A 25,636-nucleotide genomic window follows, 5' to 3' on the forward strand; every position below is an offset into this window, starting at 1 on the left:
ACAACCAATTTACTTAATTGTTGTTTTTTTCACCCATTACTTTTACTTTGCTTAAAATAGGAACTTGAAAATACACACAGCAAATGTCTTTACTTACAATGGAAGTTTTTGTTTTGTTTAATTCTTTAGAGATCTAACTATTACTACTCACTTGGGTGTCTTTCCACTTGGTAATAAAGCTATTTTCTATGTCCATTTGTTTGACTTGATCTTCTTTAACCTGTTTAAAATATAATTCGGGACATTCTAATAATGTAGAATATGAAGAGTGATGACACTCATCCTCATGTAATCTTCAGGAATTGAAATACCAACAACTTAAAAATAAATGAGAATGGCCATCAGAATCAGTATGAGCCCACATAGCTAGGTCGGAAATAAAATAAACAAGATAGAGTATCCTAAAGTTCAAAATATTTTATGATGACACTACTTCAGGCTGCAATTCCATTGACGGAAGTTCTATTTCTTAGGGAACTTAAGCAAAGGATCTGATGACTGGTTTAAGTTCATGCAGGTTGAGAAACAAAGCTCATTTATCAAACTGAAATGTTCATTAAGTGCTTATTAAATTTCCATCATTTAGGTAAAGTTTAACATAACTATGAAGATAACCATTTTATTAATGGAAAACTACAAATACAGAAAATAGAGACAGCATGTAAAGCCATACATCATATTTTTCTAAATCTTTATTTTCTCAGCATCAGATTATTGCAAAGAAGTTGCTATTGATCAAAAAACAGTGGACACATATAGAAAGAAGTAAAGAGGAGATCAAAGAGAAAAGACAATCCCACAATCTGGTGTCTATTCCCATGTGAATTAAGATACAGATTGTGATATTTTGTTTTATTAAAATAGCTCCTTTTTCTTGTCTTATGATAAGTGATTATAATAAGAATGTAATAACTCTACAATGGTAACTGATTACACTAACCCTCTTGACTTCATGTGGTATAGCCACACTTCCGGAAAACAAGTGGACTTATAAACACCATTTAAGGGAATGTTCAAAAGGTTAAATGACAAAATTGAGATGCTAGAACTAGTTATATAATAGAACTGGACCTTTCGCCCAAATCCACCAATTTGAATCCTGGGCTTATTTCCTCTAATTTTACTTCTTTGAACCAAGACATCATTCCTATTCCAACAGTTTTCTGATGAAACATGAAAATATTAACTTTATAAAATGGAAAATTAAAAAGTCAATTAAAACAGATTACTTAGTAAAACGCCATAGAATAATAATATTTTAGAATGTGTTTTTTTCCCTAATTGGTGACACAAGTAAAAGAAAAAACCAAAGAGCTTTCAACTGCAGAATTTAAGAGTCTGGTATTTATTAATGAATTGTTCAATATATAACTTTACATCTCTAAGTAGATATAACTCATACACACGAAGAAAAAGAAAACACAAGCAAAAAATCCTATAGATAGAAATATTCTGTCCAACAGACATCAGATGGTAAAAAATTTTAAATGCAACCAAATTAAAATAATGACTATAGCTTAAAAGCTACTTATGCTTATATTTTTAATATGACTATTCCTTATTTTACGTATTTCTAAATATTAATAAAGATCTGAGCAATAACACCCTAAAGCATATATATATATGTTGACAAACAGTGACAACATAACCATTTTAACAAGGGCAGGATACAAAATATTTACCTCAAATATTTCTACATAATTATTAATTAGGTCCTCAATTACATTCACTTCTTCACTAGTTTGTCCCTTCGTTTGAAACAAACAGGATGAAAAGACCAAGGCCAAATTATGGGCATTCATGTGATTGATTTCTGAGCATTTCTGAACCCTGTTAGAGAAAAGCATAGTTCATTATGATACACTTCTATTTGGAAATTTCATAGAACAGAAAGCCAGTTTATCAATTTTTAAGCACACCAATATTGGAATTCTCTGATATAAAAGATACAGTGGTGACTTAAAAACACATGGCTCTTTCTTCCAAGTAGCTTATAATCTAGTTAAGAACATGAGAAAAAGTACTACTAAACGGATTAGTAAAAGTTACAAAGTCATACTTAAATGTTGATTTAGAGAAAGGGCTGATCATATCCAAACAATTGCAAACTATAAAACAACCTGTGGCCAAAGCATAGAAATATGCTTGCTGAATGGCGTAAAATGGCTTGTGGGGCTGCAGCATAGAGAAGGAAATGGGGTAGGAAGTATGCAGAAAATGGGCAAAAAACGTAGGTCATTAGGCATATAATTGACAGTTCCAAATTCCAGTTGCAAAGCTGGGCTAAATTTTCCTGTAAGTGCAAATCAAATGAGAAAGAATATTTGGGCACATGTGTCCATACAGTTATTCAAAATAAATGATCACAAAGTAGACTATTTTAAAATGCAATTACATCCCCCCCCCCCCCCAACACAAGTTTAACTATGTAACAAACTTAAACTTACACACTGTACCCCCGGAACTTTAAAGTTTACAAAAAAACCAAAACAACTCCCTGAAGCATCCTCCCCAAGAAAGGGAAAGCGACATTGCTAAAAATGTAACAGATGAGAACTGTAAGTGGCACACTCTGTCAAATGAACATAGTAACTTCATCAAATGAATGTAGTTAAGACTAAGCTAGACATTCCCATCTATGAAGAACACAGATTCAGGTAGCTACAAGAAAAGGTGAATAAACATGATAGCAATATACATGATAATGTAGGGAATTCATAATAAAATACCAAATTGCATAGCAGAGATGGTGCAAGGGCAATCATCACACGTGATTTTCAAGATGAAAAAGGAGCTGGAATTTAATAGAAGAGGATGTAATAATTGTGAACATCCCTCTCAAAACAATGTCTATGCTTTCACACTACACTTAATTGTAAACATCTGGAAAATTTATCTGCATGTCTGTCTCTGTTACTAGAATCTAAGTATCTCACAGTCAGAAATTCTTTAATCCCATTGTGAATAGAATTTAGTGGATATTACTGATGGTGGAAATGGTCTTTTAGCTAAGGTAGGGATTGAATTAAATGCTAAATCAACTTGTCCTCATCCAAATTTAACTCTCAATCTTTTAAGGACATTATCTTTAAGGACATCACTGTATTTCTTGAGACTTCCTTCTGCAATATCAACCCCTTTGGTACTTTTCACCTCTCTTGTCTTTGGTTTAAGTGGCTGCCTTAGTTTCTGGGACAAAATAGGCATAACGCAGTGTTTCCTTTTCTTCCTTTACTTCTCTGCTCCGAGGTGTTAACATTTCCAATGTTCCATATTCAGCTTGTCCAGTCCCTTCTCCTCCAGGTCTTCTCATCAGAAACTCAACAAAACTGTTTCCTAGTTAGCTTATCTGCCTCTATGCTACATCTTCCCTACCAATCCCATCATAGGGATTTTTATCCTAAAACATTTGATCAGTTACTTTGATCAATTAAAGGATAAAATTCAAATGTTTTTGTATGACCTACAAAGCCTTCCACAACTTCCTGCCAGCCAACTATAACCTTCTCATCTCCTAGTACTCCTATGTCCCAGACACTATCCTTCACTCATTTCTCATACTCTTCTTTCATGCCCAGTTCACGAGTCTCTTTAAATCTGAAGCACAGATGCATCCCCTGGACCACAACGCGCAATGAATCGTTCAATTTATCCTCTACAATTCCATGCTGCACGCTAAAATTCTCTATATTAAAGTTTGTCTCAACGTCTCATAGGCATAGAGATAGCTCTATATAATGTAGACTATATTTGTATGATGCAATACAAAAATCAGTTTTACAATAATGGAGCTGACATAAATGAGAAGTAGTGGTTGGGAAAGAAAAGAACAAGAGGAAAGAACACAAATTGTGAAAGATTTCTAAACGGAGACTGCAAATAAGGTACTTTTAGCAAAATCCAGCTTTATAGAAATTTATTCAAGCGAGTATTTCATCCATTCAGGGAGCGACAATATATTCCTTAATCAAAATTTATATTTATTTAAGTTTTTGTAATAATTCTTGCTAAGATTAAAAAAAACTAGTTTTAACTTAAAAGGTTATTTTCAAATGTCCTCATCCTTCAGATCTCATTTGTAAAGTCACCATTATATTCCTCATATCTTTCCAAATGCAAGGAGACTTTCATGCCTTGACATAGAAAATTGTTTTTGATTTTTAAAATTTCCTCATTGTGTCAATAGCCTGATACCAAAATATAAAGGTCAGTTAAGATATAAACTGATAATAAAGAAATGTCCACCATGAGAAAATACTGTCCTCATAGACAGATTCTTGTTACAGAATTCTGGTCCCTGCACATCCTTCATTCTCCAGCTTACAAACCAACTGAGTTTTAAAATTCTTGCTTATGCATCAGATGCCTTTGAGGATACTGTATATGATTATTTCTGATTAAGATATTACTGGTGCTATTTATCTGTAAATGTGACTTAATTACAGAAAGACAGACTAACATGAGCTCTTATGATACGTAGAAAGATTCACAATCATGTAAGAAATAGTGCCTTATTAAATGCTGTGTTTGAAATGCCTAGAAAAGTTCATTCATCTACCCACCTATACAGGTGTTCAATGATAGCTGCTAGTGTTGCTCGGTTGACCCCTGGAAGAGAACGTATAAATGCTCCATATTTTTTAATTCTTTCCTTGTCATCTTGTGTATCTGGAGGGAAAAAAAAAAATCTTGAGGGTAAACTAATTATCAAGGTTATGAATTCATCTATCAGCAGTACTGTAAAATAGTCACAAACAAATGCATTTTAATAAGTGATACAATCAGGTTTCAGTAGACAATTGTTCGAAGTTCTAAAGTAATTTTCTATCAATCTGGAAAAGTATTTATTTACATAACATTCCAGCACTATGTGCTCCAGTTCTTATAATTTATAATTGAAAATAAATAACTTTTAAAATACAAGGTTAGGAGGGATTGTATTTTTTTATCTTCTACTTTATGGAGTACTGAACTTTAACTTAATGGGAATATATTCAATTAATTATTCAAACTGGAGTACAAACTGAAAAGTTAAGCCAAAAGTATTTTTTTTTTTTTTTTTTTTTGAGACAGAGTCTTGCTCTGTCGCCCGGGCTGGAGTGCAGTGGCCGGATCTCAGCTCACTGCAAGCTCCGCCTCCCGGGTTTAGGCCATTCTCCTGCTTCAGCCTCCGGAGTAGCTGGGACTACAGGAGCCCGCCACCTCACCCGGCCAGTTTTTTGTATTTTTAGTAGAGACGGGGTTTCACCGTGTTAGCCAGGATGGTCTCGAGCTCCTGACCTCGTGACCCGCCCGTCTCGGCCTCCCAAAGTGCTGGGATTACAGGCTTGAGCCACCGCACCCGGCAGCCAAAAGTATTTTAACTCTGGCTAAGGAAATGTTTTATCAATTATATTTGAAAATGACATTTCTGATTTTTGTTTCTCATGAAATTATAAAAATCTTTCCAAAGCTATGAACTACCCTGGAACTATGAACTATACAGTACCCCTTGGATCCAGGTAAAGCGTACTTTCACCTCTTTCGAAAAGGTGAGAGTACAATGGAAGAAGTCAAGCCCAGTCCTTAACTACAATCTGGATTTAGAGGACGATAGACCTCCTGCTTTTGTCATGAACAGAAATTTGTTGGTTCATGGAGAGGAGGATGAAAAGGAACTACCCTCCACTCACCTAACTCCAAGAAGGCAAATATCTGGAGAAACTAGAGACAGGACCCCCCCCCCCCCAAAATCTAGACTCTCTGTAGAGGACATGCAGTGACAGTTTAACCTATACTATCTGACAGTGGAAATAGATCATTCTTCAAATAAATCACTTGTGCTGACTTGATAACTCAAGTTATCACTTGAGTGATAACACTTATTATTTCCTCGCAATTCACAACTATCTTTGGATACAAGACTATTTTATTTCTTGCTTAGCCTTACCTTTTCTATTCACAGAAAATCAGCAGCACACTAATGATGTCTTAAAAGTACAAAGTCACTTGTAAAGGACATTAGGATCCCTGGCTAGGTAAGAAACTCTGTATGACACAGTTTTCAAGTACACTCCTATTCAAAATTGCAAGTGATATCTCTTTTGTACTGATTTAGACTGTACATGAGATCAATAACCATACACATGAGTATACTGAATTAAGTGCAGTAGTAGATGACTCTCTATAAGAAAGAGGGGGAAACACCCAAACTACATTCAAAGACATTACTGGAAATTAATTATGTATAATTCCCAGTATAATCCAAACATTTATCCTCACGTTATCTAGTTTCTAACTGTAGGATAAATTGCATTTATTCCTTAAAATTTAACACTACTATGCTTAAAACAAAAAGTCATGCTAGTACACATATTTTCACACATCTTATAAAATATAGATTTTCAAAATAAAGCTAAATAAATTGAAAGTAAAACTCAGAAAAGATTTCAGGCCATATAGAAAATACAATGAGCAATTCAACTAGACATAGAATTTAACAGTGTTCCTAGAAGAACAGATATATGTCATACAAATATAGGTGGTACATGGCTGTAAGGCATTCTCCACCTCAAGTACACAGTACATCAAAAGAGTTTTATGAATTCACTCAGAGGGTACTGGTTTATTCTTTTCAGGTCCAACATGGCCACTATTGAAGGGTCTGGCCAAACTATATTGTTTGCAAAAGCAAAGGAGTTAAAGGTTACTTGACCCAGTATTCAAAGCCTTCTCCAAATAAATTCTCAAAGAATTCACAGGCAAGGCAAAGGTGAACACATTCCTTTCGGACACACTCTGACCCCTGCTCACTACCTTGTTCTGGTAGACTGACAACAGTGAAGACTTGTCACTCAATTTGACAACTTTAGCAAATGTATATTTGTCACCTGTTGTTGTTTATAAAGAGGCAGCGTCTCAGCTCTGTCACCCAGGCTGGAGTACAGTGGTACCACCACAACTCACTGAAGCCTGGAATTCCTGGGCTCGCGTGATCCTCCCACCTCAGTCCTCAGAATAGCTGAGACTACAGGAGCACATCATCATGCCTGAGTTAATGCTTTTTTTTTTTTTTTTTTTTTTTTTTGCAGACACAAGGTCTCACTATGTTGTCCAGGCTGGTCTCGAACTCCTGGCCTCAAGCTATTCTCCTGCCTTGGCCTCCCAAAATGCTGGGATTATAGGCGTGAGCCACCATGCCCAGCCTTGCCATGTACTACTGATAACCAATTTTATAATAAAGACAAATTATAAGTCTTTATGAAGTAGAGATACTCTAAAGAGCTTCACACATTTCAATAAAACTTTCTTAAAACAAAAATGAGGGTTTCAAGGGAACTGAGATTAAAGCAATGTATTTATCTCTGTATTTTATATCTTAGAAAATTATATAATCAAGTATTCTTGGTATTACAGTGAACCCTACTGATTTGAGAAACAGAAGGCAAATGAAAGACTTCTGACAGGTAGTTGTATCATGAGAAACTTTATTTTCGTTATAATGCTACTCTTCCTGACACTAACTAGGGTCATTCTTGGGATAATTTTCAAACTGTGCATGTTTTGGAACATCATTTCAAAAATATCTTTAAATAGATCACTTGTTTTAGATCAAACAAATACTTTCAATGAGGAAAATAAATTACTTCTCAATAGAGGAATGCCATGTGACCAAATTCAAAAGCCATTTTACAAATCTTGAAACAGATTAAATATATAAGAGACAAACACATTATAATTATAGAACAATTCAAAAGTAAGTTTTAAAACCTAGAACAATGGAGGACTGAAAATTATCATTTGGAAAATATTATAGATATATGAGAAATGGTTACAGTTTATTAATAAAAATAAAAATGTTATATACATAAATTACAAAAGTAGAGAAAAGGACTATAATATGGATAAACAAAAGCATCTTTATTAAAAAGGTGGAATTAAAGGCAATATTTACATTTAAGTCTTTGTTATTGTAATGTTTCAATAAAAGGACTTGTTTCAAAGCATTGGAGGTTAAAAACAGGCTTTACTGAAATTAATTTGACCCATGAGGGATTTAATAAACTCCTTTCCTAGGGTCATTTCTTAATTAGCTTCTCTTACAGTGTATAACAAAATTCTATTTCATTAGATGGAATCTAGGATAAATGAAGCAACAGTTAAAAACTGTTATATACACTATCTTGCAAAATGAATCATGTAGTAAATGCTTCATTTTATTTTTAATGGGAAATTAGTAGCACACATGGACTTGAGTATAACATTCCAAAGTTAACGCAAAGTATGAACTAAGAAATTGACTGAAAACTAAGTATATACCAAACGATTGAGCAAATATTTTTAATTTCTCTTGAGGTAGACTGAAACAGCTATTGATATTTATACAATTTCTGTTCTAAGCCATTATGTACATTTTTTCTTTCAATTAAAATTTCAACTTATCAAAAAAGTCTAAGTATTAAAAGGCAAGCATGTGTTATGGTTTGTATAATATATATATATACACACATATATATCTATATATATCTGTATAAATATTACCTAAAGCAGAGATCCAGTACGGGTAGAGCTCCTTGGTAAGCAGTGCATCATCAATGTCAGAGAGAAAACTTTTCAACACACCCGTCACATCTTCAAGCTGATGTTTTCCAGCCCTCAATTTAAAGCTTCTTGCATCCTTTTTGAAACTCTCCAGGAGTTCACTTACACGCAAAGGATCACCATTCTTTTGATAGATATATTTGCATCCTAAACCTTTGTTAAAAAAAACAACAACAACAACAAAAAAAAAAACAAGTTATATTTTAAAAGTCTAAATACAAAAGCCACTTTGATATTTTAAAAACGAAACAAATGGTTGTGTTGACATGATGAGTAAGATGATGAAATCATTACGCAACAGATGATATAAACATACATGAGCAGGAAAGGCTTCTTACCCCTCATTTTAGTATTTAAAATGTAAACCTAATGAGCAAATCATGCAGACTCAGCTTTTAGCAAGCTCCTGATCAGTCCTTCCTCCAGCTCTCCATAGTATCTTTTTCAAACGTTCTTTTACTTAAAGTGCCCTGTCTTCACTTAGTCTCCCAGCAAACAACTTACCTCCATTTCTCACTGACAAAAGTGAGCCTCTCTGGTATAAATGTCATCAACCTCCTGCCCCCATATTGTATATTAATTTCTGAATGCTTCCATCTTCACCTTATTTCCTATGGAGAGTTGGGTTACCTCTTTTTCATGGTTACTGATTTATGAAGTGCTCCATACCAAATAAAAGGAGCAGTGGTTAGGAGGAAGAGTGATGATGACAATGACAATAATTCAAACCCCAAAAGCCTCCCTTGCCTCCTCCCAGGCTTCTTTTCCCTGTTCCTTTCACAACCAGGCTGAATTTCCTATATTTATTCCTTCTACTGTCTCACATGCCTGTTAATCCTTTGACCACACAATCTTGTATCTCTGCCCAGTCCCCATTCTGGTGGGGTCACCCTTCATCAAGAATATTAACAACGTTCTTTTTTTCTAGATGCTTTTCAATTTTTATCTAGGGAGAACTCCTTGCAGCATTTGACATTCTGAATGAAAGCCTGTAAATTCTTGTAACCCCATAACTTTCATTACATCATGATTTCATATCATGATTTTTCTCCCTTCCCTCTGTGATTGCTCTCTCAGTCTTCTAATTTTTTCTGCTCATCTAATACTTTCTGGTCATCCCAGGGATCCTTCCTCAATTCTCTTCTCTTCCTGCCCACGGGGTGAGAACCCATCCAACCTCATCACTTCTACATAACCACTTTAACTCAGGTTTTAATTTCCATGATTTTACACATACACACATATACATACACATACCATTACATATACATGCAACATACACACATACACCCATACATCTTATGGCAAATAAAAATAACCCAAAGGAATTAATTCTCCTGCCCTGTTTATTACCTCACTTTCCACCCCCACCATGTTCTTTATCTTGTTACTCTCTACCTCAATATATGGCATTGCCTTCTCCCTAGCCCTTACAAGTCAGAGTATTTATTTTTCAAAGAGCACATTAAAAACAAAAAAAATGCAGTACTGCATCACATAGATTCTTCATCATGATCTCACTCTCACAACTGTCCTCTCCTTTCCATCCCATATGCTATTATTTGCGCACTGAGTTCTTACTACATTGTCACAACTCCTTGTCCATATTCTTGTGCAGCCCTCTGTGTGTCTCAACAATGATAACAGCATGATCTAAAATTCGGGTCTGTATGTGTTATCAACAAGCTTAAAAATTCGAATACTGCCCTCTTGCTGCCTATGAGGCAAAATTTGAGGATTTTACTTTGTATATTAAACCTTACCTGACTTGTTCTAACCTGTTGCCTTTTATATTGATTGACTCCTTCTCCTTACACTAAGCTCTGGCCACGTTTAATACCACAAAGCTCCCAGCACAAAATTTGTGACTCTATACCTTGGCACACACTATTTCTTCTCCTGGAATCCCTATCCTCTTCTCCTAACTAGCTCCCATTTTCTCTTAGGGCTCATGGTAAGCACTGTGCTTTACCTATGAAGCTCTCTGTTACCACGCCTTCTCTGAGTGAAATTTACCCCTACACCATGGACACCGGAAGCACCCCCTGAACCTCTTTACTAGATAATTTTACACACTGACTTGTAACTGCTCATGTATTTGTCTCTTATTCATAAATCTGCAAACTTCTAGAAGGCAAAAATTATGTGTTATTTTCTGTGACATATCTCTGTGTATATCCGGCAGTTACACAGTGCCTAGAACTACTCTGCAGGTATTCAATAAATGACTGCTTAATGCAAGAATAAGCAAGTTCTACAAAAATCAATACTGACTAAGCATTTGAGATAGTATATCCCTAGCTGAATGAATTTCTAATAGCTGGCACTCAAGTAAGTTAACTGAAAAATAATTTGAACATAATTTTGTTTATATAATTGAAATAATTTTCTCCAAGAACTAGTGTAATTTACTTTTTAAAAATTAAAGCCCTAAAAGTCATCTTATGAACTCAGTCAAGTTCAAACCTTGACACAATGACACAATGAGCACAGAAAATTGGTCTTGAGATTTCAACCCACAGCTCAGGAGGTTCAAAATAATTGCTACCATGAAACCATCTGCATCCTATAATCACTGGGTATTTTCTAAGTTCCTGCCAAATCTTTCTTCTATACATGCTAGTAGCATTGAGGTTTCCCCAGTGTTCTCAATATAAATATATATATATATATATATATATATGACATAAACATACTATCACAGCAGGAAGCTTCTTACTGTAGTGCCCAATATGTGATTATTTATATACTTTCAGTAGATATATAATACAAACACAATTTTATATATAATTACATATAAAATATATGATACATACATTTATATATAATATATACATGTTATATGACTATATGTATGCATATATATGAATATATGTATGTACACATATGTGTGTATATATGTAAGTGTACGTGTATATTTATATAAACACAATCCTTCATTGGCTTTATTATTCTAACATGCAAGTGAAGGCATCTTGTAATAGATGTATAAAGTTTTTATAACATATGAGTTTTAGTTGAAAAAATCTAATGCTGAATTATTTTAAACCCAAATAAACACAAGGAAAATTCTGATTTCCCTAGAAAAACATTAAATTGGCTACATCAGAGCTAGTCAAGGTATTTTAATTATTTCTTGCTTAAGAAAGGCCTTATGCCATTATGAAACTAACATGTGATGATTCCCAGTTATGCTCCTGTTAAAACATAACATATATATGATTCGTGTATATCTGCAAAACGTACACTAACACTGAATGGCTGTAACAAATAAAGGTAACATTCTCCTTCCTCCATTTTTTAACAGATGATTATAGCTAATAAGAAAAACACGAACATACTATCAGAGCAGGAAACTTCTTATAGTAATGCCCAAATATGTGATTATGTATATATTTCAGTAGATACATCATAAAAACACAATGAATCTGGACATTAATAATTGCACTTGCATTACATACAAAGTAAGTAAAATACTTAAAATGACACTCTCCCTAGAACAAGAGATTAAAATATGCCTAAGTTTAATTCCTGAAAAGTGTTTTCTTTATACATATCATTAGTTCTGATATTTTGTTACATATCAGTGTATTGTCAGTTTCCCATACTAGAAGATATGATTCATAGCTTTGTCTTGAACTTTTTACTTCCACTACTGTGTTTCTAAGAGTGAGACCAGTGACTGGTATACAATAAGCACTTGATAAAGAAACAATTGACTAATAATACAATGCTTTACTGTAGACCTCACTACTTATATCTTCTTTTCAAATTAAAAACACCCAAAGACACCTCTAATATTAGGAGAACAAAAAAAAATTAATACAATCCAAAATATCAAATCATTTTCCTCTTTTCCACATTTGTAATCTAAATAAATGGCATTTACCTACAGGTTAAAAGGGCTCATGGTAACATTTTAACATTTTCACATTTAAAATAGCGTCAAGAAATTTACAGTATGAAAGATATATGCAATAAAAGGAATTTGGAGAACTCATAACCATTTGAAAATAAACATGAAGAAAAGAGGATATCTTTCAGGTATATCTAAAATACTAGCATAGCATATAAAACTGACATGAAGCTGGACCATGGTACAGATCAACATGTTTTTTATTTGCAAACTAGTCATTGAAACATCTGTTGAAAATGAGCAAAAATTGTGAAAATTAATAGCTATACTGCTGAATATAAACTACATGCACACTTTATGTATGCCAAAGGAAGCAAATTATTTCACATAAGGTTCCACAGTTCATCACTTCTAAAAACATGCTTAGATGTGTTGTGTCACTGTAGGCTTTAATCTAGCCTTGTAATCTCTGAAAGATAGTCTTCAATCTACTATTTTTTCTTACTTGAATAAAACATATAATCTACTATTTTTATGTACATATGTACATATTATAATTTAGATTATTTCAATGTTATTTAATATTTTATGCATATAAAGGAAGGAGGAAATGGTAAAAATGTATGGTATAGTTTAAATGAGTCTTATTGGGAGAAGGAATGGTAATTAGCTGAGCAGTAAATCTGCCTTTATTTTTCACTAGTGTACTTACAAATATAAAGGGTTTCAATTCAGTCCAATAGAGGTACCACTTAAAAATCTGTAAGAATGATATGATCAGTTCTAGAGGTTGAATACAAACTCAGTGATACTTACCATACTGTGTAACAAATGCTATACAGCTGTTCACTATAATGGGAACGTCATTTTTGCTGAGCTGCTGATCTTGTAAAGCATTACCATCTGTACCTGCTGCTTTTTCAATTGCAGTATGCCAGACTGTGAAATCCAACTTGGTATGCCCATGGATGTATAATGTTCTGTTAAAAGTTTAAAAAGCATTTCAAATTATAATTTTGCTCTTTAAAAAAAATCTTACTCCAAGACAGATTACCCTAAAATCCACACAATCGTGATCCTGTTTTACCTATTACAAGAAAAACTCTTCTTTTATTCTCATCCACCATGAACTTCCACTCAATCCCTCTTTGGCCTGTATAGTCACATCACTCCATAGCATTGAGGAAGCTCTCTGAATTTATGGTCTCACTTCTTTTCATTCCCCAGCCTCTTTTATTCTCTTTCTGAATAACTAAACTAAAACCATTGTGGCTATCACCTGTGACTTCTAACTGCTATTTCTGGCTATGTTTTTTAAGGTTTTAGAATTGTTGATTTTATTTCTTAAAAAGAGAAAAAACTAGCATTCTATTTGAATTTTATAACACAATTCTTTCTGGATTTTCCTCCTATCATTCTGGTCACTCAGTCTCTTTCCCAATCTCACTTCCTCTTTCTGAATGACAAAGTCATAACCTCAGCTCACACAAAAGCTCCACGGACTCTCCAGGGTCATGTCATTCAGGCCAGTAGTTTCATCTTTTCACATAAATTAGTTTACTTCCAAATCCCTATCTCCAGGCTATAATTTTCATAGATCAGATAGATATCCATGTGACTGAAAAGCAGGAGAATAGAGCACCTGAGAGTGGGAATGACAATCAGACTTTCTGAACTTAAATTTTAGCTCTGCCATTTACTTCCTTTGTAACTTTAGACAGGTCAACCTTATTTTTGCTTCAGTTTCATCATTGGCAAAATAAACATAATAATAGCACTTAGGACAACACTCAACAGACATAATATTAATGACTAATGTATAAACTATACTACTAAAGAATATTTGTATTTGATAATCTTCACCTTAATGTGCAATAAGCATATCAAAGCTTTTGCTCTCCCATACCAACCTTCTGGCACCAAAAATTTTCCACATACCACACTAGAAATTTAGGATTAATTAAGTGTAGATCAGTTTCTTTACCCAATCACTGCCACATTACTTCAGTCACAAAATTCTGTTGACTCAGTTTCCCAATGTATTCACTCTGACTCCTCTCCTTTCCAAGATTGCCTTATTTCAGATCTTCATGTTGTTCCTTCAGGTCACTACAGCCCCTCCTTACAGAATTCCTTTCCCAATTCTCAACCTCTGTAATCTCTACTCCTCACTATTGCCAGAATGATCTAAAATGCAAAGCTAATGACATCACTTTCAGATCACTGCCTTAAAGTTCTTGAGTTTTCAAGATAAAAAGTCTTCATAAGCTTGTCTATATTTTTACATGCAATTTGATCTGCCATTCTCCTATACTTAAGACACTCAGGAAACATAAACACACACACACACACACACACACACACACACACACACCCTGGATTTTGTAATACATATTGCCTGCTCTTTGGCTGGCTACTCCAAACCTTCCCCCCAAATTCTACTCCAGGTAAGACTCTTTGACACTGTTCCTGACCTCCCTCTTATGCTTAGTATGTCACAGATACTTCTTTTCAATCTTTCAATGGTGGCTTTGTCCTGCATCGTATCACCTGCTGTAGCTATGTGAATGTTTTAGCCACGAAACTCCAAACTTTACACAGGCAAGCAAAGAATTTCAGTATCTCCAGTCATTAGCATAGTGTCTGGCATTTAGTGGATACACAGCAGTTTTAAAGACCTATCACTAGATACAAAGTTTGCTTTGAAAAACGATTGTTGATGTATTTTAAGTATATTTACACCAAAGTAAAACTATGTAATCTTGATTTCAGACTTGACAGGGCTAGTTTATATTCAACCTAAAGAGACATTAATAAACTGCATGAATTCTGGGGCTTTGGGGGAAAGGGGTGGATAATAAGGAATGTAATCTTTTACATTTCTGATAATCATTGTACCTAATTTAAAAAAAGAAATAAAAAATTTCCTTTCTTCCCTTTGTATTCTTTCTTGAAATGCTCCTGGAAGAAGACAAAGATACCTGCACCTTATCACGCTCATTTCTAACATTTGAACTTGCCATAACTACTACTGTTTTACTAATACTGGTGCTTGTAATCCTCATCTCTTGCTTTTTGACATCTTTATCTATTGTTTCTATTTTCCACAGCACCAGAGCAGTCCTGACCTCTAGGTGTTGTAATTTTCTTTTTGAAGAATTCTGAAATTTGCACTAATACACCTGACATGCTACAGCCTTTTCATTGATTTTATATCATCTTTAGCTCAAAAAAGCATTCTATTGCTGGATGTATTTGTCTAACTTATATAACTCAGATAATTTTTTTGAGAAATATCAAACCTCTTGATTATGTGAACTTAATCAACATTATGTCTTGCTATATTCACAAGTTTAGGTAAAGAGAGAAACATTTTACGTAATTTAATAATTGAGCTTTAAATATGATATAAAATCTTTGTAACTATTTGCTTATAAACAACTACAATGGGTGTTTTAGCAAGCAGTGAAAGAAATCCAAAATGCAGTGTCCCTCCTACAATATGAGTATAATTCTGCCATAAACTGTGACATTTTCAAACTTCAAATTTTCTTTCTAGTCAGAAAAAAAATCCTCTGATGACGAGTTGAGCTGTCTCCTTGTGAATTAGTGAAGAGTAGAACTTTCTCGATTTGTCAAAGGGCGAATCCCAAAGTATATATGCAGTGCAATAGATGGTTTCACATTTAATAGCATCAGTGCACTAACTTGCCTCTCTGATGCTTACCCAAAATTCGTGGACACTGAATAAAGCATCAAAAGATATGTTCAATACAAATGCTGGTCGACTTTGAGATTTCAAGTGTTATCAAACAACAATTTCACATTCCCGGATGAGAATTCCAAGGAAACATTTACTTATATCCTGACAATCAGAAAAGTAATATTGATGAACTCTAATTACAGAGAAATTAGTTATGCTAATTGTCCATTTTCTAAGCATAAATTCCAAAGGGCACTTCAAAGCCATATAAAGAAAAATTCTTATTTGTTATAATGATCAAGCCAGTTCAATAAGACCTAGAAACTAGGTCCAAGGACTAACAAAAACAATTATATTAAAACTGCAATACAATAACCATAAAGCATAAACAATCATATTTGAGCCTAGTCTATGACAAGAACCAGAAGTATCTTCACAAATAATAAATCAATAAACTTGACTACATAAAAAATAAATATGCTCATATAAAGAATATTTTAAACAAAACTGAAAAGCAAATGAAATACTCTATAAATATGGCTGGAAAAGATAATACCCTAAGCATTTATACAAAAATAAAATAGTAAGTCCTCCACAGAAACATGGTCATCAGCCATGGAAAGGTAAGTCACAGAAAGAATTAGCCAATGTAACCACAAACCAGTCTAAGAATCAAGTATGTGTATATATATATATATGTATATGTGTGTGTGTGTGTGTGTGTGTATATATATATCAGTCTTATCACACCTAAGATTCACAAAACAGAATTTCCTGAGCAACTTATTACAAAGTCACACTATTAGAATGGACACACACACATACACACATGCACACACACACACATACACACATATGTAAAATCAATGATGTGTCAAAGCAATTTATCAAAGATCTAAAATGTATGATGTTCATCACTAGAGTCTAACAAGATGTGCATAGTATTTTAAAGACTGATGAGATACTCTAAAAAGAAATTTGAAAATATGTTCTAAGAATCTTAAAACATGTATCCATTACTTTTGACAATTAGTTCCAAACACAGGACTCTTTCATAAGTACATGATTTGAAATGAAGGTAAATATCTGTTTCTTTCAATACATTTCTGTCCCTCTCTCACGCACATGTGCACATGCACACAAAGACATACATTTACCCAAACATATAAAAAATGGAAGCTGAAATCCCAAAAACTAGTGAAAGGTTAAGTGATTTAGCTACTTCCAAATATATATATTATAAACTTAGTACAATGAGCAAAGAATGCATAATTGCACATATGTATAAATTCAATTGCATTTCCTAAAATGTTAAATTAACTCTGGGTAGAAAACTCATGGACATTTTGTTTCCTTCTTTATACATGTCTGTGTTTTTAAAAATGTAATTAGAAACAAATCACATAAGTTGAAGTTTTGACTGATCCCTTGAAGGAAAAGATATTTAAAGCCTTCTGAACCAAGCCGTCTTAGACTGTCATTGAGCTTTTGAGCCAGAGAACTGGAAATATCTCTGCCAAGCTTTTTTTCCATATATGACTAGGAAACTAAGAGCCAGAAAGAACGTGTCTGAGGCCTCAGAACTAGGTAGGAATTGCACATTCGAGGTACTCAGTACTAGCCTGGTTTATGAGCCTTCCTTCACCTGAGGAATCAGATCTCCATAATTTAAAACTCTGGTCCTCAGGTCCAAAAAGACTCATTCAAGACGTGAAATGGTGATGTGTCTTTCTGTTGCCTTTCTTCTTAGTCCTATCACACCTAAGATTCACAAAACAGAATTTCCTCAACAATTTATTACACAGTCACACTTTTAGAATGGACGTGAAAGATGATCTGCTAAAGCCACTCATAACAGAAGACCTATTTCTCTTCTTCAAGACTGTACACTTACATTCTGCCTTGAAAAGCATCCTAGGCATGTTGGAAATGTACTGGACAGGACTTTGGAGGATAGTTTTAGAAGGGTGTACTGTGCACTTTTCTTTATACTTCCTAAGCAACCTCTCAAAGAAGACCCTACTTCTCATCCAAATAGGCTTTTGGGTTTGTTTTCTTCTGGGAAAGTATGAACTGTGTTATTTCTGTGAGTGATGCCTGGTCATTAGAATTTTTAATGAACTCATTTTAAGTGTATGGTTTGAAATATTTTTACAAATGTTTACACTTGAGTAACTACCACCATGATTAATATGTAGACCATTTCCATCACTCACAATGTTCACTCATAACTCTTTGCATTGCATCCCTTTTCCCACTCACAATCTTAGGCAAGAACTTATCTGCCTTCCGTCACCATTCATTAGTTTACCAGCTCTAAAGCTTCATAGGAATGGAATTATACAGTATTACTCTTTTGTGCCTGGCTTTTTTTACTCAGCACAATGGTTTTAAGATTCATTCGTGTTGTTGCTAATATAGGTCCCTTTATAATGATAATCAGTATTTCACATATGAACACATAACATACTCTGTTTACACGTTCACTGACTAAAAACATTTGGGGTCTCCTTTTTATTATAAATAAAGCTGATTTGAATATTTGCATAGGAGTCATTTTGTGGACCTATATTATGATTTGTTTTGGGTAAATACCTAGGAGCTCATTTGTTGGGATGTATAGTTACATGTAAACTGACTGTATTCTTTTTAAAAACAAAAACCTTCTAAACTGCTTCCCAAAATGAATGTACTATTTTACAATCCCACCATACTGGCCAACGCTTTGCATGCCACTTTTTAAAAAACTTAGTTTATTCAATGTGATCTCATTGTGATTTTAATTTGTATTTCTATGGTAATTAACTTTACATGTGCTTGTTGGCTATTCATAGATATTCTTTTAGACATCTCTATTCATTTTTTTTTTGTTATTTTATTGGGTTTTTGTCTTCTTCTAATTGAATTATATGTATTCTGTCCATGTTTTGGATATGAGTGCTATATTAGACACATATATTTTGAATAGTACCAGTGTATGATTTCATTTTATTAACCATGTTGCTTAAAGAACAAATTATAATTGAGTTTTTAACTTATAATTCCAATACTTATGATTCTCTCCAACTTCCTTGCTTTATCATATTAAACCAGAAATAAAACGATAAATAGAAGTGGTGGGAATAAATATGTTTGCCTAATTCCTGTATTTGAAAAAACTGTTTTGATTATATTCCATGTGTTAAATTCATTGGTATGAAGTTGGTCATAATATTTTCTTATCTTTTAAATATTAAAATGATCCATAGTTTTATGATACTGGTAATTTGTATCTTCTGTCCTATCTTCTAGTTAGAGTTTTATCAATTTTCTTAACTTTTCCAAAAAAAGTTAAAAATTTATTAACTAAATTGATTATTTCAAAGGACCAGCTATTGGTGACTCAGATTTTCTTTTTTTAAAATATATTCCATTTATTCATTCTTTCTACTGTCTGTATCAATTCATTCTCTGAACCACGTTAGGTCTAAGTTGCTCTTTTTTAGATTTTTAAGGTAAAAGTTTAGAGGATGGATTTTAGATCTTTTGATTTAGCATAAGCATTTAAAGCTTTCAACTTCCTTGAAATAGTTTTGTAGCTCCATCACACAATTTTGATGTTATGATTTTATTATCATTGATCAAATATTTCCTAATTATTCCTGTGATTTCTACTGTGAAGTATGGGTTATTTGGAAACATATTAAACTTCCAAATACTCAAGAATTACTCAGAAATGCTTTCCAGAATAAGGCAAGTTATGAATTAAATTCAATTGAAAATACTAATAGAGTAACAGTCTATCTTTCCAGGCCCATTGTCTCATGCGTCCTCCTCAAGCGCTCAAAGTTAAGGCCAACCCATACTGAGGTTGTTTCTAGCCCATCCTATTTATCTGAAGCTATTATTTCTACCTCTTGGACTACCTTGTGTCTCAGGCCCCCTTCATTTCTTCCTACCTAAGTCCTTCATAGGATGATAGATCCAGTTAAAAATATTTTTCTTTAAAAAACACAACAAAAACAATACATACATACACACATACACACACACACATACACACACACACATACACACACACACACATATCTTAGAGGGATCTGCTCATTCTTTTGTCCATTTTTCCCCATCATATCATACTTATTTCTTCATAAGCTTAACTCCTGGTACATAGAGGTACTTTGAACTAAATGAAACAAAATTGTTAAAGCAAATAACATACATTTTAAAGTCTACCTTTTGTTAATAGACACATATTCCCTTTATCATAATTTTCTTGAACATAAAATCACTTAATATTTGTTTTCTAAGAGTCCCTTTCTTTTTTAAAAACCTGTGGGGGTGGTGAGAGAAGAGAATCTCTTGTTTGCTTTGGCAATATTCAGATTAAGCCATCTCTAAGAATTAAATCATCAGAAAGTTACAAAAGCATTCAAGCTTATATTGTGGGCAATAGGCTACTGTTTAATTTGCAATTACGTGCACAATTTAGAAACCACTTTAAGATAATTCAGCCTCTGGAGTATTGCTAACATATTAGCTGCTATAAAACACATTGAAGGGGGAGAAAAGATCATATGGAATAAGGTGATAGGAAATAAGGAATATTAAACTTAGGGTGTTAATCTCCCAAACTGACAAAAGTAATCTGTTCCATAATTGTGAAACATACTGATAAAGTGTTTATTCCCCAGTGTTAAGCTTCTTTTTGTGAAGAATTTGCAATTAAAACTGAAATGCAGTCAAGCTTGGGAGACATCAAGTGTATTATGCTTTACTATATATCAACCAAGGAATCTAAAACAAAAAACACACTAGTCTTTTCTGTTTCTGATAACACAGTTTACTTATTCACACTGTGTTTATTAAAACCAGCAACTTTTCAACAAAAGCATAGTAAGTGTCTATGGCAATGGGCATGCAGCTATGGAATGTGAAAATGGTAAACACAGTAACTTATTTCTTAGAAAAACATACGCAGGAGACGTGGGTTAAAGTGCAAAAATAGTTCTCAAATTTTGAGAAAAATATGTAATTTCCTGAACATTTCAGTCAAAGTGACGATACAATTTCTTACTGTCCAGGAAAATGCCTTCTGCCTTCCTGGTCTAAAATATTCGCTAACAAGAGATATTTGACAATATGATTTTTTTTATTTGCACAAACAGTAGTAAGGCCTAAAAGAAAAGCACAAAATCTAAGTCCCAATAACAACATCAAATAGCATGCCAGAAACCCTTAAGTGTAATCAAGAAAGCTTTATTTTCCAAAATAATTTTTAAAGTATACAAAGAATACACATTAAAATGACACCATCTGGAACACCTTCTGTTTAGAGCTTTTTAGAGCAAAAATGCTCGTGTGTGGAAAATATTATTGCAATATTTTCTGTCTAAAGACACTCATGCTATGCATATAGAGAAAATGACCATGAAGATTAAAATATCTATCTAAATAGTGACTATATACAGGGGATAATTATCAATTGATAGACATTTCCAGTTTAGAGGATTCTTTCTCCTCCTTGCTTTTAAAAAACATTAATGTATTTCAGCATTTTAATCAAAGGTAGATAAGAACAGGAAAAATACGTGAAATTAACTCATTAAATTTATGTATGATTTACATTTCTGGCTGAAGCTGCCACTAGCAAAAATTAAAGGTTCAAGCTTATAGCTGGTTGGTTTTTCTTTCTTTCAACTATTCACACTATCTCTATAGGCCATCAGTATAAATAACTGGAAGTTGTTTTATTTCCAGAAGCCACAATTTTATCTGTCACTGACAAATCTAACAGAATCTACCATTGCTGACAGTCATCATTTCCCAAAGGGCTAATAGATCAAAAGGGAGATGAAAATGGGTGGTACAATGAAATTTTCTCATTTTGGCATGGTACTGAAACAGCTTTTCAACAATCACAGCTATAATTAACTAGCTATGTTTGAGTACTGGGAGAGAAGTGCATAGTCTCTATCTTGGCAAATGATACTATCATTCAGAGAATCACCCGGGCCAGAAGCTCAAGGGTCGTCACTCTTATCTCCCAGTTCACAAAGCAATTGAAAATTGACTGGTATCTCTCTCAACATCCCACTACCACATGGAGAAAACTATGAACATCCAAAATCATCCATCAATTCTTCTTTTCTTACTTTTGCAGTTGAGGGATCTTGCTCTCTTGCTTGTACTCTCTCTTAGACCTTCAATCCCTCCCATTTTATGTTTCTTTTCCGTCAAAATTTATACGTGTACAATTTCAAGCCATCTGAAAACAAACTGCACATATATGCCCTTTCTGGGTCAAATCCCTTACCTAGTTAATCCTATGAACCTCCCTCCAGACATCTTTGACAAAGTGACCTCACCAGCTATCTTACTTTACTCAGTTCCCATTCTTAATCTGATCTAGTACCTGCCTGTTCACTTCTGCTCTCCCCCAAGTCACCAGAGGGACTTCAAATCATTTATCTCATGGAATGTATATTCTCACTGGGTATGTCCTTGTATCAACACTTGGCATTTTTAACTGATCCTTCCTTTTTGAGACACCGTCTTCCTGGGCTTTGTAACACTTTGTACTCTCTCTTAGTTTCTGGCCTCACTCTCTGAGTAAACAAGCAGCTACTACTGCCTGACAAATTCCCCTAAAAATGATGTATAGTCATCAAAGCTCCAACACAGGATTTCTTCCTCTCTCCTTCCATAGAATCACCCTAAGTAATTTCACCTTCTTCTTTCTTCACGCTGATAACTCCAATATCTGTATCTCCAACCTGTTAATCTTTTCATGAATATCTTATCCATAAAAATAACTTTCTCCCATCAATTTATTCTTAGATGACTTATAAGAAATCTCATGCTCAACATGTTTTAAACTCATTATCTCCCAGGCTGTCTCCCAAACCTGCTCCTTTTTCCATTATTCCCTATATGATGTCTATGTAGTTACAGAATACACACACATATGTTTATATGTCTATGTACATAAGTAGATACATAAATATGAGACCCTGTTTTGCACCATACAGGGTGCTGTGCCTGCCACGTATGTATGGTCTTTGTTCTGTCAGGGTTCATAACCTCATGTTCTTGTCATCTACTGTGAAGATTCTTTACTTTTATGTACGATGTTGACCTCCCTTCTCTCTACTCCATTTTCAATTATGTAGGAATTGTATGGACATGTTTTCTAATAATTTTATAAAAATGTTTTCTAGTAAACATTTTTATTTTTCTAATAAATGCTTAAATTTTGAATTCTAGTAACTTAGTGTCTATCCAGACTCCTAGTACACTTGTTTATTTAAATCCTGAGAAACATCTCTACAAAGATATTGGTGAATGAATACTGAACACTTTAAAAAAAATTTAAGTTACAAAATGATCTTAACTTTAAAATGAACCATTCTCCTCAATATCATATAGGCAAAAGAAGGCTGTTTAAGTACTTAAAATGGGGCTTAGCACACGGTAACTGCCCTACTGTCATCATTGTTATTATCAGATGATATTGATTTGGAGTAAAAAGGAAAAGTAAGTAAACCAAAGACAGAAGCATGTGATAATATAGGTGCTTTTAAGTGGTGGGTATGGTACATTAGCTATACGAAGAAATTTAAGGAAAATAACTTGGTTATATTTATCCTCACGTTTCTCCCATTCCTATTATTACTCTTCACTTTCATAAAAATACTTTCAACATAACTTGTTCGTAACACATGTAGACAAAAACTTTGAATTACCGAAAACGTTACTAAGTGTCTGTGACCATTATTTTGGAATTCATTAGTTTTCTACTTTTCCATGAACTCAAAAACAATATTACAAATGAATTTCATCTCCTGATTTCTGCAGTCCAGGGTAAGATCAAAACGTACAAAATAACAAAACATTTAGTGCTCTGGCTTCCATATCTTGCATTTGTGAGGGGGTGGACTGCATGCAGTAAGCACTAAATAGAATTTCATCAAACTAAATCATTCTAATCCACGTTTGCTACATTTTAATTCAAACCTATGTATCACTGGTCAAATCCTTCATAGATTAAAAAAATGGTATAAAAAAACCTTGGCTATAATAACCTGAAAAAATGAAAAGGATAAACACATTTGCTAAGCTGATGCTTGCCTATCTGTTTAAGAACATAAACTCTGAGGGGTCAGACACCAAGTTTATATTGTTTACCTTTTTTATTTTCCTGCCATGGAAGTGGCAGTCAGTAGGCATTCCATAAATATTAATAAATGACTGTAAAACTGCAATTATGCTAGTATTTTCATGCTAAATCCTATCTATACCTAATAATTTCTCATTATTTCTGGACATAAAATTAACAGTACTCTGACAGTACAGTGAAATCATCATCTGGTACCCAAAATAATAATATAAAGTATCATTAACCATAATAATCCAAGAAATAAGTAAAAATGCAAAGTCCCAATTATGCCTAGAAGTTAAAAAACACAATCTGACATAAATATCTAATCAGCAATATGCTTGCTGTATAAAGCTCTTGATGTCGTCCCGTGAAGTTGAAGGAAAGGCAGGTTCCGAAAACCATTGAAAGTCATTATCCTTGTCACAGCAATAAAAATAATCAAATGAAGGCTTATTTAGCTATATTTTAATATTGCAGTTAAACTTTGAACAACATAAGATTGAACTGCACAGATTCCTTCATACAGATTTTTCTTTTGCCTCTGCCACCCCCCAAGACAGCATGATCAACCCCTCCTCAGCCTACACATATAAAGACACCAATGAATACCTTCATGATGATCTACTTCCACTTAATGAGTAGTAAATATGTTTTATCTTATGATTTTAATAGTGTTTCCTTTTCTCTAGCTCACTTTTTTGTAAGAATACAAATAATCTTGCACTATTATAGAGCAAACCATAATGACCCAGTATAATTAAGAGGTTTTTTTTTTTAAGCAAATTACAAGAAGCCAAAGGGAAAAATATCTAATTTGTTGAAGAAGAAAGGCAGTTTGAAGATTTTCCAAAGAACTACAAATAGAACTACCATTCGATCCAGCAATCCCACTACTAGGTATCTCTCCAAAGGAAAAAAAAAAAAAAATGGTTCTACCAAAAAGGCACCTGAACCCATATGTTTATCACAGCACTATTCACAAGAGTAAAGATGTGGAATCAACTCAAGTGCTGATCAGTGGTTTATGGACTAAGGAAAATGTGGTCATATATACCATAGAATACTACACAGCCATAAAAAAGGAATGAAGTCAAGTCCTTTGCAGTAACATGGATGCAGCTGAAGGTCCTTATCCTAAGTGAATTAACACAGAAACAGAAAATCAAATACTGCATGTGGTCACTTATAAGTGGGAGATAAACAATGAGTACACACGGAAATAGAGATGGAAATAATAGACACTGAGAACTCCAAAAGTGGGGACCAAAGGGGGCAAGGGCTGAAAAACTACTTATTGGGTACTATGGTCACTACTTGGGTGATGGGCTCAATAGAAGCCCAAACCCTAGCACTACAC

General features: G+C 33.7%; 1 protein-coding gene across 4 annotated transcripts in view; it reads right to left on the bottom strand.

The window, feature by feature from the left end:
• The window catches only part of ARAP2 (ArfGAP with RhoGAP domain, ankyrin repeat and PH domain 2), a 186,131-nt gene that overhangs the window by 55,112 nt on the left and 105,383 nt on the right, over positions 1-25,636 (bottom strand). For 3 of the 4 annotated variants that reach the window (XM_010365834.2, XM_030921111.1, XM_030921118.1), the window contains exons 20-24: positions 13,253-13,416; positions 8,521-8,733; positions 4,563-4,668; positions 1,683-1,830; positions 152-220 (exon numbers count right to left, since the gene is read on the bottom strand). In XM_010365834.2, the coding sequence (XP_010364136.2) occupies positions 152-220; positions 1,683-1,830; positions 4,563-4,668; positions 8,521-8,733; positions 13,253-13,416 (700 nt within the window). The remainder of the gene's footprint in view (positions 1-151; positions 221-1,682; positions 1,831-4,562; positions 4,669-8,520; positions 8,734-13,252; positions 13,417-25,636) is intronic. The other variant, XM_030921122.1, reaches the window with a different exon arrangement.

The sequence above is a fragment of the Rhinopithecus roxellana genome, chromosome 2, assembly GCF_007565055.1.
Source record: "Rhinopithecus roxellana isolate Shanxi Qingling chromosome 2, ASM756505v1, whole genome shotgun sequence".
Taxonomy (NCBI): domain Eukaryota; kingdom Metazoa; phylum Chordata; class Mammalia; order Primates; family Cercopithecidae; genus Rhinopithecus; species Rhinopithecus roxellana.